Raw genomic sequence first — 25,263 nt, 5'->3', positions numbered from 1 at the left:
AATGACTGGGGAACAAAAAAATACTAAATCGAGAGCTGCTGCACTCAAAGAGGTTGATCGAGGACAAAGCAAAGCATTACATCACATTTTCAAAGCATAGTCTTTCTCGTTTTAACGAATGCATTCAATACAACGGGAACATTTTTATTTTTAATTATTACTTTACAACTTGCATGTGTTTACATTTTTCTCTGTAGGCTAGTGTACTAGTGTGCTACTGTAAAACAGGGTACATGGCAACTGTAAACTCCAGACATCCATAGAGTGGAGTTTACAGGATGTTAAAAACATGCTACATCCACCTTAATAACAGTGTCTAAGCTAATATCTGGGGAACATGAAGTGGGTCCTTAGGTTTTGACATTCATTTTTGTGGGAGTCATGAGGACAAATGTAAATGTCTGAATTAAATGGTTCTTGAAATTCTACTTTGAAAATGTGGTATCACTTATCAAAAGCACAGAATGTTCTGTACTGAGGAGATCAAGCAAGAAAATTACAGCAGCAGGCAGTTCACCACATTCACATTTTTATTTCCCTTGTCTTAACTCTTTGCTTCAATGTTCTGCTTTACAATCAACTTAAAGTGAGTTGCTGTTTCCACGTGTTTTAACTTGAAACAAACTAAAGTAGCCCAGCACTGTGTCAACAGAAACGGCTATGAACAGAGATAAAACACGCACAATATACACCAACGTTACTAACATTATGTCAGATACATCATACCCCCCGCCTCCCAAACGCACACACACACATACACACACACGCGCGCAAACACACCCAGAGAAGAATCACTTCCCTGGATTCACAAGACAGAATGACAAAAAAGCGGAATGAAAGGAGTTAAGAGCGAAGAAGAGAGAGAAAATTATGGGGAGAGTAAGAGGGGATAATCGAATTGAAAGAAGAAACACTGTAAGAGCATTAGCTGAGCTGAATAATGGAATAACTTAAACTTCTGTAGCACACTCACACACACTTGATATGCCTCTATACATACAGGCAGTATCCCAGAATTATTAATAAATTATAAAAAAAACAAACAAAAAACTGAAAATAGCCATGCTTTAGCTGTACAAAAACAACAGAAACATAGCTCATCTCCATGAACAGAAACAACAACAAAAAAAAACCCCAACAAACTACTTTATACACTTGATACGAAGCACCATCTGTTTAATGCATGAGTCTCTCCCAAGCAAATCCACAATGTACACACAGAGTGGAGGAAAGGATAAAAAGAAAACCAAATTCCAGTATAATGTTTAAAACATCACAGCAAAGTTAGCACCAGCTTAGGGCTGGGCTCTGAGAACTTAAAATCTAATGAGGTGACTGAAGTTGAGGTTTCGCAAACTGTGAAAAGTTGTAGAGTGATGTTTTACTCGCATTCAGTTTGTTTCATGTGTATATAGTGTTTGTCCAAAGTGCAAAAGGGTTTTCTACTCTCTGCAGTTCATGTGTCTTGTTCATTACAGTTCTGTTTAACATTATAATACTGTCTGTTATTAAAAACAATGAGAACACCAACACTACATCACTGCTGTGCAAGACCAGGAGACTCAAACCAACGCTGTTAGACTGTGATGTGTGTTTATACTTCCTGTATTATACAAGGTTTGTCTTGATAAAGACACGGACATTCAACATTGAGCGATACTTTATAAATAACTTCACATTTGGATAAAGCAAGGCAGACAACACATGGTCACTGGACCTCGTGCACAGTGACTGAAAAGGGAAGGTTACACAAGGTGGAGTGAGATCACAACTCAAGTGTCTGAATAGGAGGAGGAGAGGTTTTTTTGTTTTTTTTTTACAAGACACTCTGGATGACTGACCTTAATACTACCTTAATATAGCTGCAGGTTAACAGAGCTGTTTGGCTATCCCTGCATTCCATCTACAAAGCTATACCTTGCCTTGTCAGAAGAAAAGGAAGGAGGGAAGAAAACAAGGAATGGAATGGAAGGATAAGTTAACGTGCAGGTTCAGACTGAAGAAAAGAAGGAAAGGAAATAAGAAGGCAGGTTGGTTGTATCTCAAAGCTGGTCAGTGTGGTAGATCCAGTTTCCCTAAGTCACCATGAGGAGTGTTTTTATCAAACACAGTGTCACAGGTGAGATGCATCTCAAAAACATACCTATAGAAACCACTGTCTCTATCAAATGACCACAGCCTTACCACATAGTTTCACTGTAAGATCGTCTGTGAAACAAGTGAACTAGAGTTCAAGTTAAGGATCAGCGGTGTCTCCTGTTGCTGCTCTGGTTAGCTATGTGTGAATCTCAGAGGCTATATGGTGTCTGAGGTCAGGGGTTACACTTCAAGGTTAGAGTGCGACGGTGAAAAGTGAAAACATTCATTGAAATCCAACCTGCTTCTTACTGAGGGCCTACATTAGCCTTACTAACATGAAAGGCAGGTTCTAGGAGCAACACAGTTGCCCCCAGTGAGCCAACAAAAAAGTGTCTATATAACAGGCTCAGGTGTAAAACTAAGCTATTTCTTCCACCAGAAGAAGTGTGGGTTTTGAATGCTTGTTGTGTGTGTGATTTTCTTTTTTAAAATGTAGTTTAGGATCAGCTAACAATCCAAGCTTTGGCCAGTTCTAAGCTCAAAGAGGAGCTAAACTCCTGTGTGTTAGACCCTATGATTGGTCTCAGAGTCGGACAGCTGATCGAGGTGCTCGGGATGCTCGAGAACTTCACTGCTGTGCTCGTTTTCGGGCTCAGCGTCATCATCGTTGCTCTCTGCACTGTAGTCTATCGCCTCCAGAAAGGACGGCTCGTCCTCCTCCAACACATAGGTGGTGGAGCAGCTGCTGGACAACAAAATAACAGAACAAAAAGGTATAAGCAGAGGTGTCACTGTAAGTTAATCATAAGAATAAGGCTGACAAGGGACCTTGTCAGGACTTCAGAACAACTATGGACATCTCAAAATAAACTGTAACTGCTCCTTAATGTATAAAACCAAGAGCTCTCAGATTTCACAAAGAGTAAAACACCCAAGAAAATGCATTTGAAGCTCACTGAAGATGTACTGTTGAGATGTCTGTTTCTTCAAAGCACAACAACATAAAATGAACGTAGCACAGGGCATTCATACAAAATTTAGGAACATTAATATTTTAGTACGATAATATTACCTTTGCTTTATGATGTGAAGTCAGACTGAGAGAAAGCTCTGACATGAACACTGCAAAGTATAAATTTTACCCAAGTGCAAAAAAACAAAAACAAAAACTTACCCACAGACATGCAGACATAATGTCTACTATAATACACTGCCTGTCCAAAAAAAAAGAAAAAAAATAAAAGAGAGGAAAGAGGAAATAAAAAACGCCACACACTCAAATATTTCGTTGGACCGCCTCTAACTTTGATTACAGCACACACTCGCCGTGGAATTGTTTCAAAAGGCTTCTGCTTTTCTCAATATTTATCCCCAGAGTTGCATTAATTTTTCACCAAGATCTTGTACTGACAGAGTCGGACCGCTGTGCAAAGTCTTCTCCAGCACATCCCAAAGATTCTCAATAGGGTTAAAGTCTGGACTCTGTGGTGGCCAATCCATGTGTGAAAATGATGTGTCATGCTCCCTAAACCACTCTTCCACAATTTGAGCCTGATGAATCCTGGTATTGTCAACTTGGAATATGCCCATGTCATCAGGGAAGAAAAAATCTATTGATAGAATAACCTGGTCATTCAGTATATTCAGGTAGTCAGCTGACCTCATTCTTTGGTCACATAATGTTGTTGAACCTGGACCTGACCAACAGCAGCAGCCCCAGACCATAACACTGCCCCCACAAGCTCCTCTCTTCTTACCCTGATGCACCCATCACTCTGGAAGAGGGTAAATCTGGACTCATCAGACCACATGACTTTCTTCCATTGGACAGTTCTTAACCCAGTTTTAGTAGTTTCAACAATCTCCTAAGATGTTTTCTTTGATTCCTGCCAATAATTTAACTCTTCTGAAACAGATTAACATCTTTTCCATGACCACAGGATGGACATGGTTGTTTAAGAAATGGGAAGCTACTCACTGCACCAGTTAGAGTTAAATATCTTGTTGCCAGCTGAAAAATAATCATTCATGTAGTAATATCCAATGGGAGGCTCTTACCTATTTGCTTAGTTAAATTCATGTGGTGACTTTTTTTAATTTGGCAGTGTATTATACATCATGTTATTATACATTAAATACATTTAAAATCATAACAAAACAGATGCTGCTAATAAATGGTGCTTGTGAGCTCTGACTGGTGAGACTGTTTTTTCCTATGGGTCTTAATGGTTAAATGGTTGCTGGTTCTTTGAGGTTTTAGTGGCTTTAGTGGGTTTTTAATGGTGTTAATGGTCTGAAATGTGATCCCAGTGAGACAGTCGATCAGGGGGCTCAGACAGTGATCTCCCACCAAGCTACCCAGTGTTGTCGTGGAAGAGAGATGGAGAGAGAAAGACATTGTGCGTCAGTGTATGTACAGTAAATGTGTATGTGTGGGAAAGTGTTTTTGTGGGTGTAATGATGTAGATGGACCAAACTGGATGTATGTTGTCCAAACTGCTAATGAGAGTTGTGACTCAACCATTACGGGCTATTATAGAAATACCAAACCCAATCTCTCCTTTCTTTGGGTTACATTTTCTGCATGCACCAACTGCACTCATCCCTACATTAATATACAGATCCATATTTGTACATTAAAACCCCAATTACCTTCATTCACATATGAAAAAACCTCTCTATCTCAGCAAAATCATTATGTCTTACCCCCCCGCAAAACACACCCATGACTGTATATCAGCCTATCCAACCTTTCACCACTCCGAGACACCCAGTTCTTTGCAGATGCCTCCCAATGGCCAAGATATCATTGTTGTGATGACCTATTAAATGCTAAGTGGTACCATACCAAACCTCACGCATAAAACCATAAACTCAGGATGAGAACAACAAATCCCAGAGGATCTTTATGCGAACACATACACACATGCAAGCACCAGAACACTTCTGGAGTCTCTTAATGATCAGGCACATAAATGATGAATGAATATATCAATATCAAAGTAGAGTATGTTAGTAAGAGAGAGACTGGGAGACACTGGGAGAGAAAGAGACGTGAGCATTAAGTGGTTTTGAGTATAAATCCATTCTTCCAAACCAACTGCTTTAACAAATCTTTGGACGAGAGAACGCTGACATTGTAAAATAAAAAGAAATTGAGATAACCTTGGTAGTCGTGGCTTGGCTTTGGCCAAGTTTAATCATTTATTTGTGGGAACCGAAGTTCAATCTAATCTGTGTGGACCTCATATTTCTGAACAGGGAATTTGAATAGGTGATCAGATACTGTATAAAGCTGTGTGGTGATTTTACAGGAAGAAAAAGAGTATTGCTGACTCGCTGCTTGATACATTTAAGGCTCAGACCTCAGTGCAAGAAGCAATTTTGATTAAGTTTATGTTCAGATATAAATCACAATTATGGTCATTTATTTTTTTAACTCCAAGTAAAAGCTAAAAATATATAATTAACATTTTATATTTTAGAAAGCACACTGTGTGGATAACTAAGTAATTCATCAACTATTTTATCAGAAATTGTGGCCCTGAAAAAAAGGCTGTTTTATGCTCCATGTTACACATTGCTGACAATTATCCCTATGCAGTCCCCTCCCACTCATCAAACATGAACACTGATAGAATATCAATGATGCTCACATTAACCATGTCTAAATACAGGTCTTCATTTGGTTCTTGAGTGCTGCTTCAGAGGAGAGCTGGAGTGACAGTCACACCGCTGACTATCAGCGCCAAGGGGAATGGTGTCTGACACTAACGAGCAGACAGAAATGGAAAACCATTTTTCTGTTTTCCAGGTGGAATTTTTGGTAACGGTAAACATTTCTAAAATCTCACATTGTGAAGTCTGCAGTTTAGCCTGCCCTCTTGTTTTCATGAGATCAAACTACTTTAGTCCTTTTTGTATGGTATGTTTGTGAGCTTTGTTTTCTATCTCTCTGTCTCTAAATTATCTCACAGAATCCATGTTCACAAACTGGGTGTTGTTATATATGTGTGATTAACGGCATGTTCCACATTACTAACCTGACCACTTTAGACTGTGTCCCAATGAGATCACTCTCCAAATCCAGAAAGTGTTGGTGGTTGCGGAGTCCTGTCAGCCTCTTCAGCCTCAGCATGGCTACACAGAACTGAGCTCCCATCTCCTCCAGCTCTCTGGTGCCGATCTGAAGACCCTGGAGACATAACAAAGAGAATTCAAATACTACCAGTTCACCAAAATAAACATTACAATTAAACAGACTCCAAATATGCACATATTTTCAAAAAGCAATTTCAAAGCTCTAACACAAATGTACTTTCAATTATATGTGCTTTTTTTTTATAGCTGCTCTGGAGCCATTGTCCAATCTTCAAACAACTTCAATTCTCAATGCGGGAAAGCACTTGCTGAAGAACCATTTCACACATAAGCAATCTAATATAGTTCATTTGCAGGAAGCATATATTAAAATGCATATGTGCTCACACCTGCAACAGCAATAAAGTCTGCACAGAACTGTCCAGTCATAGAAGTAAACTCTCATGCAGTGACACTCAAACATACACAGAGTTAACCCACAACTCAGCTAAAAAATGTGTATGTTCCTTTTCTGCAGAGCATTTGGAACATCCAGACTTTGGCCTGACCACAGAGATATGCAGGCAGAGTTCAGCAGACACTAGTTTGCAGACACTAGTTTCTGCACATCTGGATACTTTCACACAAACCAGCAGGGGTGCAAATCAGAACCAAAATGGCATCCCAATACTGCCTGTGGATATGTTAGATGTTGACATTGGCAGAATTAAGTGGGAAGGAAGTCAGCTTGGACAGAAATACACAGAAAGGGAGAGGAGTAAATGAGTCAAAAGGAAGGATGAAAAAAGACAAAAGACCAATAAGAGAGAGAAAAGAGGACTGCTGTGCCACCTGCTGGACACTTGGAGATTTACAGGGGCATCTCCGTTACAGTACAAGACACGAAAACAAAATCAAAAATAAAACAAAAACACCTCCACAATGCTGTAACATCTTCAATAGCTAAGAATTAACAATAACAATAATTAAATGTTTAAATGCAGGGTTATTGTATTTAACTGCATTACAACAAACAGTCCTTGTAAAACAAATCAAATATAGCCTAACCTTATATTTGCCCTGGTCACAGCCACAGAGTGTACTCTCCATGGTATAGCTGCGTTGTACTCCTATCTCTCGCCATACAACAACACGGGCGGTCGACTCTTTGGAGCGCTCCACAACGAAACTACAGCTCGCCATGCTGAAGGCTGGAGCAATCTGAGAGAGGATCTTAGGAAGTGCCTGAAAACACAGAAAAATGATTGAAATGTTTTTGTGTAGGTGTGTGTGCATAAGCGCATCAGCGGGCATTTTATAGTATGAACAAATAACTGTACAGGAAAGGCTGGCTTATGTAAGGAGCAATTGTTTAGGGAAGAAGCAGTATTGACTGCTACAATTCAAAATGTTTGCTATGGGCTGTTCGCAAGGAAACTCTGTATTGAACTGGCTTCTTTGCGGGCATCCTGCTCAGTAAAAAAATATACTTCTTGACCTCAACAACTTAAATGTTGAATGTAAAATAAAGCACTTCCCCACTGCAGAGTAAAATTAGTGAAATTGGCAACGTGAAACTAAATGTCTGAACATGTTTGCCACAGAAGAGCTGGTTACTGAAAAAGTCAATTAGGTATCACTGCATACAGCTAAACCCACAATCATTAGCCCCCTTCCTGAAATGAAACAAAACTCTTTAACTTTTCCACAGAAATGACCATAACTAGAAGTGTTTATAGTTTCATTGCTTACAAAAGAACACAAACAAAATCTCCTCCAAGTTTGATTAAGATAGCAATAAAGAAGTAAATTATGCAGGACTAATAATTTTGCCCTTGTCAATTTTTATTGTTTTTAATTCAGCACATCAGTCAAATTTTCCTTGTCTTTCGGAAGCAGTTTAACTATTTTCACTTTGTTATGGTCAATGCCATGGAAAGGTTAAGGGTTTTGTTTGATTTCATAAAGGGCTTAATAATTTGGGGGTCGACTTAATACTATAAACTTAACAGAATAACAGAATAATAAACTCTGGACAAGACAAAGAGTTAGTTAGTTAGTAATATTTACAAATAGGCGGCGAGTAAAATATAATAGCTGAAAAAGTACCACAAAGTGTATAACTGTGTTAGAATTTGTTCTCAGCAGAGGGAAACAGGAAGAGTATTTCAATTCACACACTAAACACAACAGACATGCTAATGTAATACATTGTACCTGTAAGCTGCTATCATAACATCTTTTTTTCTGAGACAATAACTTGATATAGGTGATTTGAAATTTAGTTCAATGCTATTAATATTAACTGATTTGAAATAGAGGAGACAAAGGCCGAGTTTTACACATTGTGTTACCCTGTATCCAAGGTCCTCCTGTAGATCGCTGGATGTTGCACTAATATTGGACTGCCAGACAGTCTCCTTCACGCTGCAGCCATACATGAAGACGTTTTTCTTTCTGGAATGACCGTGATAGTCACAGAACACCTGTGCATTCATATACACACAGGCACACACACACACACAGACAGACATATACATACAAGGAAAGCAGGAGGACAAAGGAATGAGTTTATTTGAATTGCTCAATTAACCAAAATCTGTCTTTTCCAAACTAGGTTACTAGTGTTTAAAATAATCAACACATTGATATGTTAATAAGTAAATACATAAAGCAAACAAAGAAAACAACAAGTACTGCAGACTGAACAGTTGCAATATCTCATATCAGTTTGTCTGTATTATTATCAAAATGAAACTGTGAAGTTGTGTTATATTTACTGTGCTAGGATGACTGGAGAACATTTTCTTTGAGTAAATCTCAGGCTTTACTGATGATAAAATTTTAATTTGGACATGCAGCCAAACAGTATGTGCAGCTGACATGGAGGTGAAATGGCAATTTTCTTTGCTTTTTTTAGCAAAGCGCAAAATCACACCAAGCAATTTAAGTGCAGTTAATTAGAAATTATACCAGTGGTGCCCTTTGAATATGTGCAAGGTACTGCAGCAGACTCTTAGTGTGGTAGATGGTAGGGTGTAGCTCAAGATTGGGGTTCTGCCACTGACGATTCAAATCCTCTCCACTCAGAGAACAACGATGACTACAACAGAAAGGAGACGGTAGAAGGGTACAGAACAGATCAACAGTTAGAAAGTCCTTCAAGATAAAATTTTGTGTGTATCAACATACAGTACATAAAGCATTAGGTTCAGCAGATGTCTTTAGTGTGTCTTCTTGAAATCTTTTCTTTCCTAGACTCACTTTCCATTTACAACACCATCAGGGTTGAGCATGGGGACAATCTTAAAAATGTAGGCCTCTCTCAGGCTGGCTGCCAGCGAGCTTGTGCCCATCAAGAACTCTAGCGTGCCCTTCATTACCCAGCTGGCATTGGTCTCTCCAGGGTGCACTCTGGCGGACAGGAAGATCAATGGGCGATTCCCTGAAGACAGAGGAAGAGAGCGAGCAAAGCAAAAACAACCAGAGAAAGATAGAATGAGAACAAAAGACAAACATTCCTCAATTTGAGGTTTTCACAGCTGAGAAGCAGCGAGGAACTACAGCAGATTGAAAACCTATTTTAGAAGTACTTGCATGCCTTGATACCTAAGGGCTGTTCTCATGTAGAATTATTAGCTCTAATATTTGAATTCGTATAAAATAAACATTTCTGCCCAGTTAAGAATCTAACATTTTGCAAAACATATCATGGAGCAGTAACTGTTTGTGCTTGGGTAAAAGAGGAGTGGTGATCAAATGATTACCTGCTAACAAACATATTAATTACTTACTAAATTGACAAATGTGATCATTGGAATTGGATTCTGGCATGGCAGTGATCGTGAGAAGGGGACAGGCGTTTCCCCCCAGGGTTTCACAAAGGACATCCTGTCTTAGGTAGATCTGAGGGGTCCTTAAAGCCTCCAGTTTGGACAGGTGCATCTGAGTATACAATGACAGAAAAGCAACTTAAGCCTACATGTTACTGCTACATTGCTGCGCTGGCTGTTTATTAGGATAATTAAGTCATTGAAATTAGGCTTCTTTATAGGTGCTCAAATTATAATCAATACATCATTACTCTAGATAAACAAAGCCAATGTGTAACCATAATCACATAAGTACTGATGATGAACAGTAGTTTAGGGAGTACAGTAATTATCTGAGCTAGGATATGGTCATATAAATGATCAACGATGGAAAGAAAACAGTAGAATCAATCAATAGACAAGTGCATCTGGGGATGAACTGTGTAGTTTGCTGAAGCTGAGAAACAGAAACACAGTATGAAGTGGCACCAAAACATCAGTTAATCATTCTATTTACAATAGTAATAGAGTAGTAGTTATGCAGAGAGTATAAGAATTGATTTAGAATTTTTGCAGGCAGCAGAACTAGTACGGTAGCGTGTGGAGTTCACAATTTGTACACTGCTAAATGCTAATGTTTTCTTGTGGTGTTGTAATACTACCTTAAGAGTTGAGTATGTGTAAGGATAATGATAGGCAAAGTAGCACACATCATCCTTATGGCTGAAGCTTGTGCTGAAGGTCAGTGTATAATACGACTTTCCTTTCTGACCCCCAGCTGCAATGGAACTCCGTGCAAAATGGTTCCTATGGAGGAAGAGGGACATTTCATGAGCAAATGTTGTACATTAGAGTACTGTAAACACATATACTCAATAGTCACTTTATGAGGTTCATAATAACCTATCAATACTACAACAACACAAACATAAATTCTGCCAGGTTTATAATATTGTATATGTCACTTTTGGTGACACTGAGGCTATAGTTAAACATGGTGACCCCCTCTTTTAAAAGATAGGCAGTAATCAGGTCATTGCACTCACAATACCCTTTCAGTGTAGAACTATAAAGTAGTCAAGAGAGTGCTTTAGAGCTATACAAAGAGTACAGTATACAATATTTGATCATTACAATCTAGTAAATGCAGCATGGAATAATTGGTATGCTGTATGAAACTGTGATGTAACTGTGACGTAACTGTGACACTGAACTGTACCGTTTCCACTTTACCCTCCTAAACATACCTTATCAATGGTATTTTGAAATACGTACTTGTAGTAACAGATGTCTGTTCCTGTTCGGATCCAGCAAGGCCTGCCACTGATTGCTTCCTGTACCGAGTACATCAGCACCTGCATGCCTACAAACACAGACACACACACAGACACACACACAGACACACACACAGACACACACACAGACACACACACAGACACACAGTGACACACAGTGACACATAGACACACATAGGTTGCTATATGTCGCCCGAGCAAAATATCAAAATATTGCTCTGTTTGGAGCTTTTTAGCTGACAAATGCCCTCATATACAGCAGACCAAGTGTGAAAAAAGTCTCATGTCTGTTTATACCCAGATGTTGTTTTGAATCTTACCGTAGTTAAACTGGCTGTTTGACTTCTCACAGTTGATGATATTGAAGCGGTAGGTTATTCCAACACGCATACCGCTCACCTCAAAGTAGAACCACTGGTGGTAATGATTACTGTTGATGTCTGAATTCAGTACAAGGTCATACTCATATCTGAAGAAATAAATCAAGATAAACTATGAAGTAAAACATCATCAACCATAAACAACATGGACAGAAAATATATTTTATTTTTATCTTACTTATGTAACACTGGCATCCTGCAAGTGTGATATAGTAAAAGTTGACCACAGCTGCAAATGCTATTGCAATACAAGCTGATTTAATTAAAACTGTACATCTAATTGATGAAGAAAATAAATACTTGCTTCCTAACTTGAACTGCCTTTCTGAGGTTACCAGACTCAAACTGAGAGTTGAACTTCAGTGATTCACCATCATCTTCAATCACGGGACAACTGAAACATGTAAAATAAAATAATAACATAAATTTAGGCAATAGACAAATATTTTTCTTGATACACAAATGAGAATTAGAATTAGAAAAAGGACACACAGCTTCAGTATCTGCATTGTAACAGATGCTGAAGCAGTGCTGTCTAGGTTAGTCAACTCATCAAGAGGAACTCACCTAGGAACGTTCAGGTCATAAACTACTTTATCCAGGATATCATTAGGATGAATCAACCTCTCAATGTCCTGGAATATCTTAGACCTGCAGTGTTAGACCCACAATGAGAAGGTTAACAATAGATAGATAACATGCCATTATATTATTTATCAATAAGAACGAAAGCAATAAGAAGAAAAAAAAAAAAAGCTTTTCCTACCACTTTAACCTTCTATTAGCAGCAAAGTTAAAAGTGTAGTTTACAATCTGTGATGCGAGTGAAAAGCCTATTTGGACAGCCATGCAGAACACCACAGTCTAACAACTTGATTGAACTGAACTTTTTCCAAATTGTGAGTGGAAATGTGACTCACAACATGCCCTTGGAGCAAGCATTACTGAAACATCACAGTTAGTGAGGCTCAAAAATGTCTCTCTAGAGTGCCACAATACAAGTTTAACAGTCCAAGTCAAAAGTTTGACTGTTTTATTTTTTTTATTATTATTTTCTTGGCATGAAGAACCCAACAACACTTCAAATCAATGTGTTCACCTTTATTCTACCTTCAATTGCATGGTTTCTGATGTATACCTCAATGATTTTTGCTAACAAAATACTTTATTAAAACATCTCACCTTTGTACACCATACACTCTCTCCAGAAGGGGTTCCCTTAATGTTGGGGCTACATGCCCAAAGTAATCTGGATAAGCCACCTCAGCATACTGTGGTACAGACTGTGTTCCCTTCACCATCTCCACATAAAGGTCAGGGTCATGCAGTGGAAGGAGGCGGGCCGTGTCTGGTACCTCAAGAACTGCTCCTTCCCCTATCTCATCCTCAGCACCTTCTGAGCCACAATCTGAACCCCAGTTACTGCCGCCTCCTCCTCCCACACGGCGTGTTGCAATACCTCCCAGGAGCAGAGGTGACTGTATGTGTCTTGTGGCACTGACTGGAGATTCTTCTTGTTTGACTCCTCTTATTTCTCCTTCTGCATTCAGAGCCCTCTCCTCTTCTAGAGAGACAGACTCCAACACATGTGCTAGTTCCTGTTCTATGCTCTGTCCTTGAGACGGAGATGTGGTGAGGGAGGACAAGGTTGTTTGTCCATCTGGGGAAGCAATGTGGGCTACCTCTTTTTTGTCTTGGTCCTTAGTGAGGTGGATAGTGTCCAGTTTGAGAGGTGGTAAGGAAACAGGGGGGGCAGGATTAGGAAAAGATGGAGATGTCTCAGTGTGTTTTCCTTTAGTAGGGTTGCAGTCCTCCTGGGAACTGGATAGGGAGGTGTGCTTTGGGGACAGGGCTTGAGCTGTGGGTACTCTGATTGGTCGAGCAGAGCGAGTTGCTGATGATGAGGAGAATGATGATAATGAAGAAGTTGTAGAGGCACTCTTTGAGGATTCAAAATTATAACCCTGAAGGAACAAAACATTTTTCTTTTCTCAAAAGATCAACAGATCAATACATACTGGAAAATGCATCAATAGTTTCAATTCTTTTTGAATCATCTGGTTGTAAATGTGCACTTCACATCACCATGTCACCAAACCTTGTCACCTTGTGCAAAAAATAAAAAATTAAACTGACCTGAAAGTCTTCAGATAGCTCCAGAAAGAACCTCTCATAGACCTTCAATTCTTCGAATGGACGACCAGCGCTCTTCTTGGGATGTAGCTTGTTTAGGTCTGTCTCAATGTCATCATTCTGAATGACACGATTAAAAGGGAACAAATGCATACATGAAAATATTGAAATGACTGAATTTTTAGCTGATTGGAGTTATTGATCCAGTGTGCTGCTCACTTCTGATTATTATTTTGTGTAACAAGTAGCACAAGATCTAAAGTTAATGAAAAATATCTCACAAGTGAGATTCTTAATCTCATGCAACACTTCTGTGTTACCATATTTTTGGTTTATTTTGGTTAGGGAAGAGCTGCTGGATGAGATGAATCAAATCAGTAATTGTTTATACATATCAGAAAGACTGACTTCTATGACATGTTTTCTTACTGACTGGTGATTTGTGGTTGGTGTGTTATGACTGCCCTCTGCTGAAAATGTTAAGAATTGTATGTGGATTGTATCATAGGTTCAAACTTAAAAGTTTGAAACTTCAGAGAAATTCTATCCTAAATGACACAATGTATGGAGATTAAATATAATATAATGAAAAAGGTCAAATATACATATATAGATATATATATAAATACATATGATGCAACAGTAGGTGGCAGATATTTACAAAGCTGTTGCAGAACTGAAACAACGACATGTTTTTAATTTAATGTATTTTAGCTAACTAGCCATAGTTATATTATATACATCATAACTTTGAAGTTTTACATTGCTGTAAAAATGTAAAGATGTTTATATTTACACCCTGCACAGTTTCTATACCACTACTATCTATCAGAGGGAAATACTAAGTAGTAAAATTACATGTTGCTATGACGTGAGATGTGGATTGTGTATGCGAGTACTGAATATTACCACAGTGCGATGATACTTCTCATCCTCCTCATTCTCAGTATCGTTCTCTGTGTCTGCCTCTGTCTCGTCGTTATCATCGCTTTCATCCACCACATCATCCACTGGGTACAACATGCACATACACATAAGTTACACAGGTGACTTCACTTAAAGCCGACTATAACGAATGTTGTGATCTTTTAACCGATCTGGCACATAACTAGAATAGCAGAAGTTAGACTGTTTTGGTCACTGACTCTCACTGTTTTGACAAGGACAGAGACAATGTTAACAAAAAGATGTGAAGCAGCCATGATCAAGATATGAGTGAAAGAAGACAGAAGAAATCTTGAGTATATTTCTTCAAATACTGTGATCTCACTGACAAGTAAATGTAAAAGCAATAACAGCAGCAGCTAACAATCTTACACTGTTCTACAGAGTTCCTTACATTTATTGATATTTCTGGGAATATAGATAAATCAAAACATAACACGCACTAAAGCTGACGCTATGAAAGTATTGCTATTTCCAATTAATTTAATATTGTTTGATTAACCATTGGGCAAAAACATAAAGGGAGAAAACTGACTGCTGTACATCATCAAAATTTAAACAGACAGCCTGTGGATATAATGTAGGAAGCAAATTAGTCAAGTACAGCAAATGTACTTAAGTCTACCCGTGAGCGAGCAAGCACTACGCAATGTGAGCCTTTATTACGTCTTAATGACTAACACATCATGTGTTAGTTTAGTGAAGTTAGAGTGTGACATGGGGTAAATGAGAAAGCAGTGGTGAGTGAGTCTATGTAATCTGAGGATGGAGATGCGTCTTACGTACGTCTTACCCTTCTTTAAGGGCTTGCTGCTGTGCTGATGACTTGTTCTTCCTGTAAGGCACATTGTGTGCAGCAATGTCAAGAGTGTTGCCATTAACCATTTACTCGGTCCAGGGATATAAGCATTTTTGCTGTGTGTGTGTTTGTGTGGTTTGAAGGATTGAATCTAAGAGCAATAAATAAAAGGTATATCTGGTCTGTTCCTACTTATCACCATTGCACGTATACTATGAAAAGCTGGGGCACACTCTTGTGAGGTGTGTGTTTGTGAGTCTATGTTCTCACCCCCAGGAGGCTGGCTGTACAGCTGTGCCACAGGCCCTGCAGCAGGGATGTGTGGCAGCTGATAGTGGAAAGCTGATTTGATGGTGGACACAGGTAGACGGTTTTTAGGAAAACACTTTCTCATGATGAGACTGGAAGTGTTAACCAGAGGGTCCAGAGTCCGTACTGGGAGACACTCCTAAAAGTAAAAGAAGAAAGTAGAGAGCAGCTTGGACCCATTGTGTGTGCAGCATTACTGTGTTGCTTTAACTTCTTGCCATTAGTATGTAACACTCTCACTCACAGTCGATGTGTTGTAGAGGATCCTAATGCCATCAGCCTCTATGAAAGCTTTTCTGCCAAGTTTGATGTTGGTGATGTTCCTGAGGCAGATCAGAAGCCCTTTGCGAATAAGCATATGGCGATGCCGTGTATCATTGCGATGCCAATCTAGGTACAGAGCAAGCAAGACAGGCACATGTCCACCATCCACTGCACGGCGAGCATTTGTTCCTGCACGGGAAGAGACGAAGAAGAGAAAGTATTAGTAGATGACGTTTTTACACAACATTTACAAACTTTTACAAACTGGGAATGGGATAAAGTGAAAACTATGGAAGCAGAAAGCTGGGGGATTATATAACATGAAATTTATGCTCAATGCTGCTTCCACAGTGAAGGACACGCAAAGGTGATGGAGATAAGAGAGTGCAGAAGGAGAAGAGTCAAAAGTCAATGCTACAGAAGTACAGCTAAAGCTCCATTACTCACTGGACTTGAGCAGAGCTCCTAGTGCGTCCAGAGCTACCCTGTTGATTCAGAAACAATGCAAATAGGTTACATGGTCTGTCAAACAAACATCTTTGACAGATAATTAAAAAAACTCTGAAACAGGTCAAGAAGATGTATCATGTAAATGCCAATGGTTTGTTGATTGATGAATGAAACAGATACTCACTTGTGCAGGCTGATGTTTTTCTTGCTGTACGGTGCGACAATCTTGAACATGAGCTCGACCACGCCATTCTTTCCCAAAGAAATTGCATTTACCGCTTCATATAAAGAGAAAGACAACAAATACAACTGAACTTTTAAAAGTACTGGTCTTCTATACGTTAGCTGCAGTATTTCTCGATACTAATCGTCTTGAACTTTAAGTAGGTAGGGTCACACTGTGAGAAGTGTAAAATGACTTACAGTTGGTTGAGTAAACCCTGAGAACCTGCAGGCAGGGCAGAAGCAGTTTGGCATTCTGTAAGTTCTGTTTCATTAAGTTGACTGTGATGTTTAGAGCTCCACTCAAACGAGACTTCACTCCAAATTTTCTGTCTGAGCACACAGAGGCTGCAATGTCAGTATGCACTATGCAGAAGACTAATCGAGAGATTTTGTTTTTGATGTTTTTTTTTTTATTATGTGGAGATTTTGACTAGTATCAGCAATACATAGAACAGGTTTAGTGACTGTTTCATGCACAAGTATATACACACATATATACATAAAAATAGGTGGTGCATTTGGCACCGCTGCTGGTTTCACAATATTGAACTGATCTTCAGGTGACAGTAATATGTCAAGAAATGTAGCAATGTGGAAGAAAAGGGCTGCTGCAAATATGTAAATAATCTAAAACATCTCAAAAACAGGTTTTACAAACGTTTTGCCACTTTTATTTGCTTACATGGAAATTCTATAGGGCACAGCATAGATTAGACTTAAGCTGTCATAAATGTTCGTATTTTGGACATGCAACAAAGTTAAATAGGGGGAACAGTGTCAAAAGCATACTCTATGAAATGTCTAGAAAACAATTATTAGAAGCTATTACAGTTCATCTATCGGTTTACTGTGTGCATTACACCGTGACACAGAGCATACCTTTCGGGCCAACCTTGGCCAGCAGGGAATGAAGCTGCAGCATGAGCTCTTCACTTGGAGGCAACTCTTTACTGGCAGTGATCAGAAGCTGAAATAATATTCCTGTTCCTCCTTTAGATACAAATACTCCCACCCTGCGACCTCTGCCTAAAAGAGAAAAGAACCAATAAAATAGCATTAAATGAGATCAAATCTAATTCAGATAGAGATTACAAACACTGGCCAGAAAATACATTTTGGAGAAAGAGTCCAAACTCAGCTCACCCACAGTCAACAGCTCACTGAGAATGCACAGAATATTTAGGGTGGTCTGGACATCCCGGATGTTCTGTCAAAGTCACAAACACGGTTAAATAACCTATAGTAAAGTTACTTCTTCTATGCCTCCAGAGAGATAATTGCTAACTAATGAATCAATGTCACCCATCCTTGGTGCAAAGTCTAATCCCAATCAAACACATTGATCAATGTGACATCAGTTGCAGTGTCCTGCAGATGTTTATCATGAGTCTAACACTATATTAATGACCCCATCCACCAAGATCAGAGGGAAACAACGGACGCAAATAAATACTGACCCTTTTGCAAAGAAAGGAGCAGAGTCATTATTTAACCGCAACAAGCTTTATTAGATTCGACTGGCATAGGTAAAAATACTGACTAAACTTAATTTTACAGTGTTATCATGTAGTAAGGTGCCATGTCAAGTTGTGTTAATGAGGGCACTGACCTCCAGCGAAGCCAGGATGACCTCCATGCCACTGGAGCCTTTGGACATCACCTCTTTTCCACTCTTCTCTGTAACACAGAACAAAGTAAAACTTGTCAGAATTGCAAAGACAACCAGCCGTTCAAACAGTAAAGGCTGTTTTTACCGTTACTCTGCTACGATTAAAGAGGTCCAATGTACAGTCAAATAGCCAGTGGAAAATAATTATTACAAAGGAATGTCTTTGAACATGGAACTGCTCTAACTCCTAAACTAACCCTAACCCTAATTAAAGTAGGAAACAAATAATGACATCAACTTTAGAAAACAGACTTTTTGAAGTTTACATTAAAGTTTACAAAGACTTATAAATAATATAATTCTTTAATACAAGACAAAAGCAAATACCTAAAAAATTGGGCATTGATAATTATGTTCCATTCTAAAATCAGTTATACTTAGCATGTGTATTTTTAACTAGTTAGTTTTAGTATGCAACTACACTGTGTGATGTATTGTATGACAGCAGATGTGTAAGAAATTTGTTAAGTATATCATTTGGAGACGATATTACACCTCAGAGGGCTTTCTATGTTTGGCATCATACTGTGACTGATAGCACACACATAACAGCAGGTGAACCTGACAGCTGACATAACAGCTGTCAAGCATGTGCTGTATCTTTCATTTATCTTCATTTAGCTAGTGTCTGTGGGTTTTATTGTGTTATTTGGTTTTATGAAGCAGTTTTCTCAAAAAATACCCATAACCTTATGAACGTTTACCAAAAGGTGTGTGAACCTTAAACTACAGAAGCATTGCCGATGTGTCTGTACACAGACACACAAACATACTGTATATGGGTATCTTAGCATGTGAAAATAAAGTGATAATTTAAAAAAAAAAAAAAACAGCATTTCAACACAAACTATCCTGAAAAATAAATACATCACTAACAAATAAAATATATTGAACATTTTTTCTTTATTTGCATATTATGCATTTAAAATGTACTACATAAATGCAAACATTAAATGGCAATTCAGTGTGGTGTAGTACCATAGTGTAGCTGTGTATGTACAATATTCCCCTAGCTGTTATCAAACCCACAGAACCAGGAAATCAATGAGAACTGCTCCCTATGTTATATTACATTTTATTGGTAACTTGCAATTGAAAATATTTTTTCTGTACATTTTCACTATTTATTCCTACCTGGTGGGTGCTGGGGGACCACAAATTGACAGTATCTCCTGGTACTACAGTGCTCCATTTCATAGCAAAGCTATATTTACCAAAGCTTATTTTAAAAATTCCACTTTTACTGCCTCTTGAGTTCTTAAAGTTCATAGCGTCTGTCTGCTGTGAAGCTAAATACCTAAGAGTTTGATACTCTACAGTATGACTAAATACTTTTCTGTATCCTTTTTTGGCTAGAAGTATCTGCTCAACTGATCAATTGGGCCGAGAAATAACACTCTGTGCACAGGGGCATGACACTATGAACCTAGTTAACAGACCCTCCCTTGCATTTTACAAGAATATTAAAATAAACCACCAACTACTTCTACAGAAAACCAACAACTGTGTAGGAAACATCATGTCTTCTTCCATTTCTTTTGCTTCTCACCTTTCTCTAACTCTAAAATGAAACCTGCCAAACCCTCAATTAAAACAGACACGAGAACGTCTGTCTCTAATAATAAATTCATTCTCCACTAACATGGCATGGAGCTGCGTTTTTACAGTTTATCATCAGGTATATACAACGTCTTTTTCTAGCTAAACAACCTGCAACTGCTGACTTTTTTTCCCACCCTTTCTTTTCATCATCCTTGTTCTTGGTACTTGTGGACTTTCCACTAAAGTCCTAAGACTCTGAACATGAGACAAGAGAACAACAAAGTCTGTTATGAGGGATATAGTTACTGTCATACTGTGAAGTAGGTCAGAGACCCCCTACTTCCCCCAAATCATGTCGCGCATAAACAAGGCTGCAGGCAGGGTGACAGCTGCCTGAGGAACAGCTGATATATCACTGTTGATAGGGTACAGACAGCTGCCTTTCACCTGTGCTCATCAGCCATGATGGATTAATTATGAGTTAACTCAGGGGGGAGGAAGCAACAAATTGTGGGAAACGGAATGACAAAACACAATAGTAAGCAGCAAGGAGTTCAAAGCAAAGCATGCCAGGAGGCTGAAAATACTACATAATGATTCAGCAGAATTCACAGAAAGAAGGCAAGACGCAAGTGATACACGCTGAAAATGCCAATAAATGAAAATAACCATGAATATCACCAACATCAATATTAGATTTATACCCTAAACAACCAATCAATTGTGACATAAAATGTGCTAAAGATTATGCCATGTTTTGTCTGACCATCAGTCCAAGATACGAATATATTTATACAGTATTACATTTAAATTTATGTAAAATTGAGAAAAGCAGCAATCATCACATTTAAGAAGTTTTTACACTGTAGATGGTATAAACAAGCATCAAAACTGTGGTTATTTTATTAGTGTGAAATCAATTAAGGAACTGTTAAAGCACTAGAGCTATGAAGCTTGCATCAGAAACACAGAAAACCACACTCATGTTTCAGTCTGTACTACACAATAATGAGGTTCAGTGCATCTAAAGAACAGGATCTTCTTCTCTGTTCTACTTTTAACAGAGTAATCAGAGAGCCAGATCAGGAGACACTTTATCAATCTATCCACACTTTGCCTACGAGTGCATAAACCCATCTCTAGTCACACAGCTGGAGTTTATACACTGCCCGTCCAATTTGTTGACCCCTTTAGCTGTGATTACAGCACACATTCACTGTGGCATCATTTCAATAGGCTTCTGCAATGTCTCAACATTTATTCTCGTCCAGAGTTGCATTCTTTTTTTGCCAAGATCTCGTATTGATTATGGGAGAGTCGGATCGCTGCGCAGTCTTCTCCAGCACATACGAAAATTAAAAAAAATACAGTAGCGTGGAGTTGCCCTTGTTAGTTTACCATAACTCTTCATCTCTTGAAGATAAAAGCTCAAGGTTACATTAGGATTTAATAAAATAGCATAATATACTTTATTAGCATTATGGGTCACACAGGCACCAGGTTTCAACAAGGTAGGAGAATGGGTTAAAATAAAAAGAATGATGGTTCTACTGCATTTTGGTACTGTTCTGTACCTGTCCATTGCGAGTGCCACAATGCAAAAGGAGTGTTTTTAAAAAAAAAAAAAAAAAAAAAAAAAAAAAAGGAGTACACGACATCCAGTATGCCTGTGCTTCACGCTAGGTCGGTTAGCCAATAGCAACCTGAAACCATCATTGCTCCAACGAGGCATTGCAAAGGGGTGAATAGTGGGGTTAAATTATTTTTGCATGGATTATATGTCTACACTCACAGCAGCAGTAGCAGCTATAGCATGCCAAACGTGAAGTAGTCAGATAATGTGTAGAGTGTAGAAAAGTTGCAGTGGCTGGACAAATTGTAGTTCGTGTAGACTTCATAGGGACTGATTGAATTTGCATTAATTGTTGCAATTGAAACATAAATGCATGAGGAGACTGCCAAGGGGTGACAGCACTGTTCATTATTAAAAGTATTACAATTAAGCTAAAAATATTGCCTCTATACAGATATGAATAGCCTGACAGTGGATTTTTGTCTTAGTTGCATGTTATAATGTGTGTCTGTATGTCTGTGTGTCCGTGTATCTGTGTGTCTGTGTGTGTGTGTGTGTGTGTGCTCTCACCCTGTGTCTGTATGAGATGAAGTATCTTTGCAGTGACCTGCCGTGCCGTTTCAGCATCCCTTACCATGGCCTCTCCATTCATCCTCTCCAGTTGGCCCAGGAGCATCAGGATCCTAGAGTTACTGGGAACACTGGAAACAGACATGCACACATTCTTGTTTGCCTTTTGGAAGACTTGGAAATCTATTTATAAAACCACTCCTGTTTATACATTCGGAGAAAGTATAAATAAATATTGCAAATTCAAGTGGACCTGGAAAGATCACACATCATCATATGGAAGACACACAGCATAATGTGTCATGATGTTGTATTTGCCAACACAGTAAATATATGCTTTAATACAAGAGCTTGTCCTGAAAGTAAAATCTGTTATGACTTCCTGCTTATAACACTTTACAATGGAAGAGGTGATGGATCAGTTTTATCACAACTGTATATAAGTAGCTAGCACTGACACTCAAGCGCAATCAAAGCAGCCCCTCAAATACTGTGTATAGCCACAGTAAGTCAAATATGCCTTTGACAAAAAATAGCCTTTTGGCGTTCAGTGCTAAGGATAGATTTCATGTTTACATACAGCTTCAGTCGGACTCTGTTTAGTCCATTTTAATAAAGCTGGCTGTTGAAGTAGTCTTCCAGTTGTTCACTATTTCTGGAAAACCAACCCTTGTTCCTTTTATAATCTTAGTTCAGTGGAGTTCAGCTGGAATCACAAGGTTAGAGGTCAGTTGTTGGGAGAGAGAATTAAAACTCTGATTGTACCCAGTGGAGCAGAGTTTCCCATATGTCCTTATAAAGAGAGAGACAGACAGACAGGCAAAAAATAGAGTTTCTCTGCTGGAGAGAGAGGGGGAGAGAAAAAAAGAACTGGGAAAATGGAGAGAGTAATGAAAGGAGTAATGCAAGAGTGGACAAATGAAAACATAAAAAATAAAATAAACACACTGGATAAGTCACTCAAGACACTGATTAACCAGAAAATGAATAAAGTGTATATTCAAATTTAGAATAAAAACACCAAAATATTAATTCCAAGTATATTGTCTCTGATTAATATTATGTATTATTACTTTTTAGCCATGAAAAATACACATTGCTGATTCTGGCTAGGTGATGTAATTATCTACACATACTGCTCTGTTGCAAAAATATACTCCTGCTCTGCCTTTCACACAGAAACACAATTTCTCTTGGACATACACACAGGGCATCGTTATGACAAATACTGGTCATGCTCAAAGAAGGTTTTCCTGTTTTAAAGGTAAAATAGTAAAACAGCACAATCACATCAAGGAGAGTAAGGATAAGCAGTAAAAAAGAGAGAGTGAATATGTGAACAGATGGTTGTGACAGGTATACAAACCCATACACATATAACAACCTGCAAGTGTGTTTGTGTGTGTGTGTGTGTGTGTGTGTGTGTGTGTGCATGAAATAAAATTAAATTTGCCATGGAATAGCAAATAGATTAACTCACCCTTTTTCTGTGGCCATTTTGGGTTTGTTCATTTTTACCAAATCAACATTTCATGTCATCTGCAAAAGAAAAGACAATATAGACTGACAATAAAGAACCGGTGTAAACATTTTAAGAACTACAGTAATCAACCTTTTCTTAATGTACCAAATGATATCCCAGTGAACTCTCTCAACTGTGATCTCAGACTGTAGTCAGAGCCGGATGACAGTAAAAATGTAACTGGCTTCAGCTGTGTTGCGTGTGTTGCTACCTCCTGATGAGTTAACCATATAACAAACTGCAGCGGCCTGTCCAGGGTGTTACCTGCCTAGCAATGAGTGCAGGCTCATGTTGACTGTACCAGAACAGGATTCCTTTCAGATACACAGTAACTCCTGACTGATTTCACACAAAACAAGTGGACTGCCCAACATGCTGTAGATCTCAGGTGTCTAGAGACAAAGGAGCTGTAGACAAGGTAATTTGAACACAAGGTATGAAAAAGCATTACCAGCATTTGGCTATATTATATTACACAACTTTGGGTGAATACGTATTGCAAAAAACTATTACATCATTAGGCAATAAACTAATTACAGCAGTGGTTTCATGTAATGCATTTTCACAGTTCTCCCAAGAGTTTTAGATTCGGTCAGACAGTGAATGCAGCAGCATTATAGGGAGATAAATTCTGAGAAATATGGCTGTATTGTAAAATCTGAAGCTATCAGTCAACATAAGTGACCCAGATAAAATAAAGTTGTTCCTCATAATAAGCATAGTGTGCTGAAATGACAATGGCATGTTAAAAATGTCACAATTAAAACCCACAACAGAAATGAACGTAAAAACATAGTATAACAAAGCATATGTTAAACACGATTGTCATTTAAAAATAAGCTTTTAACCAAGCTGTCTATCCATAACACGTCAGACAGGCTTTTTCAAAGCCCCTCACCCCCTTCTTACTAGAAAGCTGCAGCCAGACAACGACAGCATCTTACTGTAGGTCACGCTCTGGTGAATATGAGCTGAGTAATGTCAGGCCATTAAGTACATCGTATGTTAGGAATAAACTATCTTAAAGATGACATGTTGCGAAAACCAATTTAGCTTAAACATAACAGATGACAAGATGCTAGCTGGGTCACAATCACCCTGTCACTGTAGCGGTTGCTGCCCATTTCCACAGACCATAAACATTAATGTAGTTAAATATGATAAGCTGCGATAACACCATCTCCAAGTATTATTGTCTTGCTATTGTTAGCAAAGATGGGCAAGACGGTTTTACAATATGCTAAATGAGATAACCTAGCCGAGGTTGTTGGCCGCTGCACCTGCTGGACTAGTCACTCATTAACGGCTGCCTGTCTGCGCCAGAGGGCTAGCTAACGGTGGAATATGCTAACAAACATGCTACATAAGGAGCACAGAGGAGGTGTAAGCTGAAGCAACAGTACGACACAAACAATTTTACAGACCTGAATGGAAAGAAACTGCTGTCCCAGTCCGGGTGGATCCACTCCAAGATAAGGGGGCTGCCACTGTGTGTGTGTGTGTGAGCGTTGCCTGAAACGCCCTGGTACTGTTGTGATGAGACTAGCCCCAACTGTCAGGGGGCTGCCAGTGAGCAACGCGAGAGTGCGACGCTCCGTGTGACTTCCAGAGCTGTA

The 25,263-nt window shown here is 38.8% G+C and overlaps 1 protein-coding gene across 6 annotated transcripts; it reads right to left on the bottom strand.

Annotated features, from left to right (window-relative positions):
* Positions 1–1,642: 1,642 nt before the first annotated feature.
* Positions 1,643–25,205, bottom strand: agtpbp1 (ATP/GTP binding protein 1). 6 transcript variants are annotated; one of them, XM_026342686.1, is made up of 28 exons: positions 25,072–25,205; positions 23,916–24,054; positions 23,606–23,664; positions 22,126–22,256; positions 18,381–18,448; positions 17,915–17,978; positions 17,651–17,797; positions 16,970–17,101; positions 16,731–16,824; positions 16,544–16,581; positions 16,077–16,285; positions 15,794–15,971; positions 15,518–15,559; positions 14,689–14,789; positions 13,783–13,899; positions 12,829–13,610; positions 12,214–12,297; positions 11,951–12,040; positions 11,587–11,735; positions 11,247–11,334; positions 10,634–10,778; positions 9,954–10,104; positions 9,424–9,604; positions 9,133–9,262; positions 8,514–8,645; positions 7,228–7,404; positions 6,123–6,274; positions 1,643–2,824 (listed from the first exon to the last, which is right to left on the bottom strand). In XM_026342686.1, exons 3-28 carry the CDS (start codon positions 23,635–23,637, stop codon positions 2,644–2,646), a joined length of 3,795 nt encoding a protein of 1,264 aa, XP_026198471.1. In that variant the 5' UTR covers positions 23,638–23,664; positions 23,916–24,054; positions 25,072–25,205; the 3' UTR covers positions 1,643–2,643. The 6 variants fall into 6 exon arrangements, with proteins under 6 accessions (XP_026198471.1, XP_026198469.1, XP_026198472.1 ...); XM_026342684.1 differs by lacking the exon at positions 23,916–24,054 and having other exon boundaries at positions 25,072–25,198; XM_026342687.1 differs by lacking the exon at positions 23,916–24,054 and having other exon boundaries at positions 1,643–2,821; positions 25,072–25,198.
* Between the last annotated feature and the right edge of the window lie 58 nt (positions 25,206–25,263).

The sequence above is a fragment of the Anabas testudineus genome, chromosome 9, assembly GCF_900324465.2.
Source record: "Anabas testudineus chromosome 9, fAnaTes1.2, whole genome shotgun sequence".
NCBI classification, from domain to species: domain Eukaryota; kingdom Metazoa; phylum Chordata; class Actinopteri; order Anabantiformes; family Anabantidae; genus Anabas; species Anabas testudineus.
The sequence above is the reverse complement of the archived record's forward strand: the minus strand, read 5'-3'. Positions and strand labels throughout refer to the sequence as shown.

Excerpts from the sequence above, each read along its gene's own strand:
- agtpbp1 (XM_026342686.1), bottom strand. The coding sequence starts at position 23,637 with ATGAACAAACCCAAAATGGCCACAGAAAAAGG. Across the intron at positions 12,041-12,213 it reads TATGACCTGAACGTTCCTAG|TTGTCCCGTGATTGAAGATG; the intron begins GTGAGTTCCTCT and ends TACATGTTTCAG. Across the intron at positions 10,105-10,633 it reads ACACATACTCAACTCTTAAG|ATGCACCTGTCCAAACTGGA; the intron begins GTAGTATTACAA and ends TTGTATACTCAG.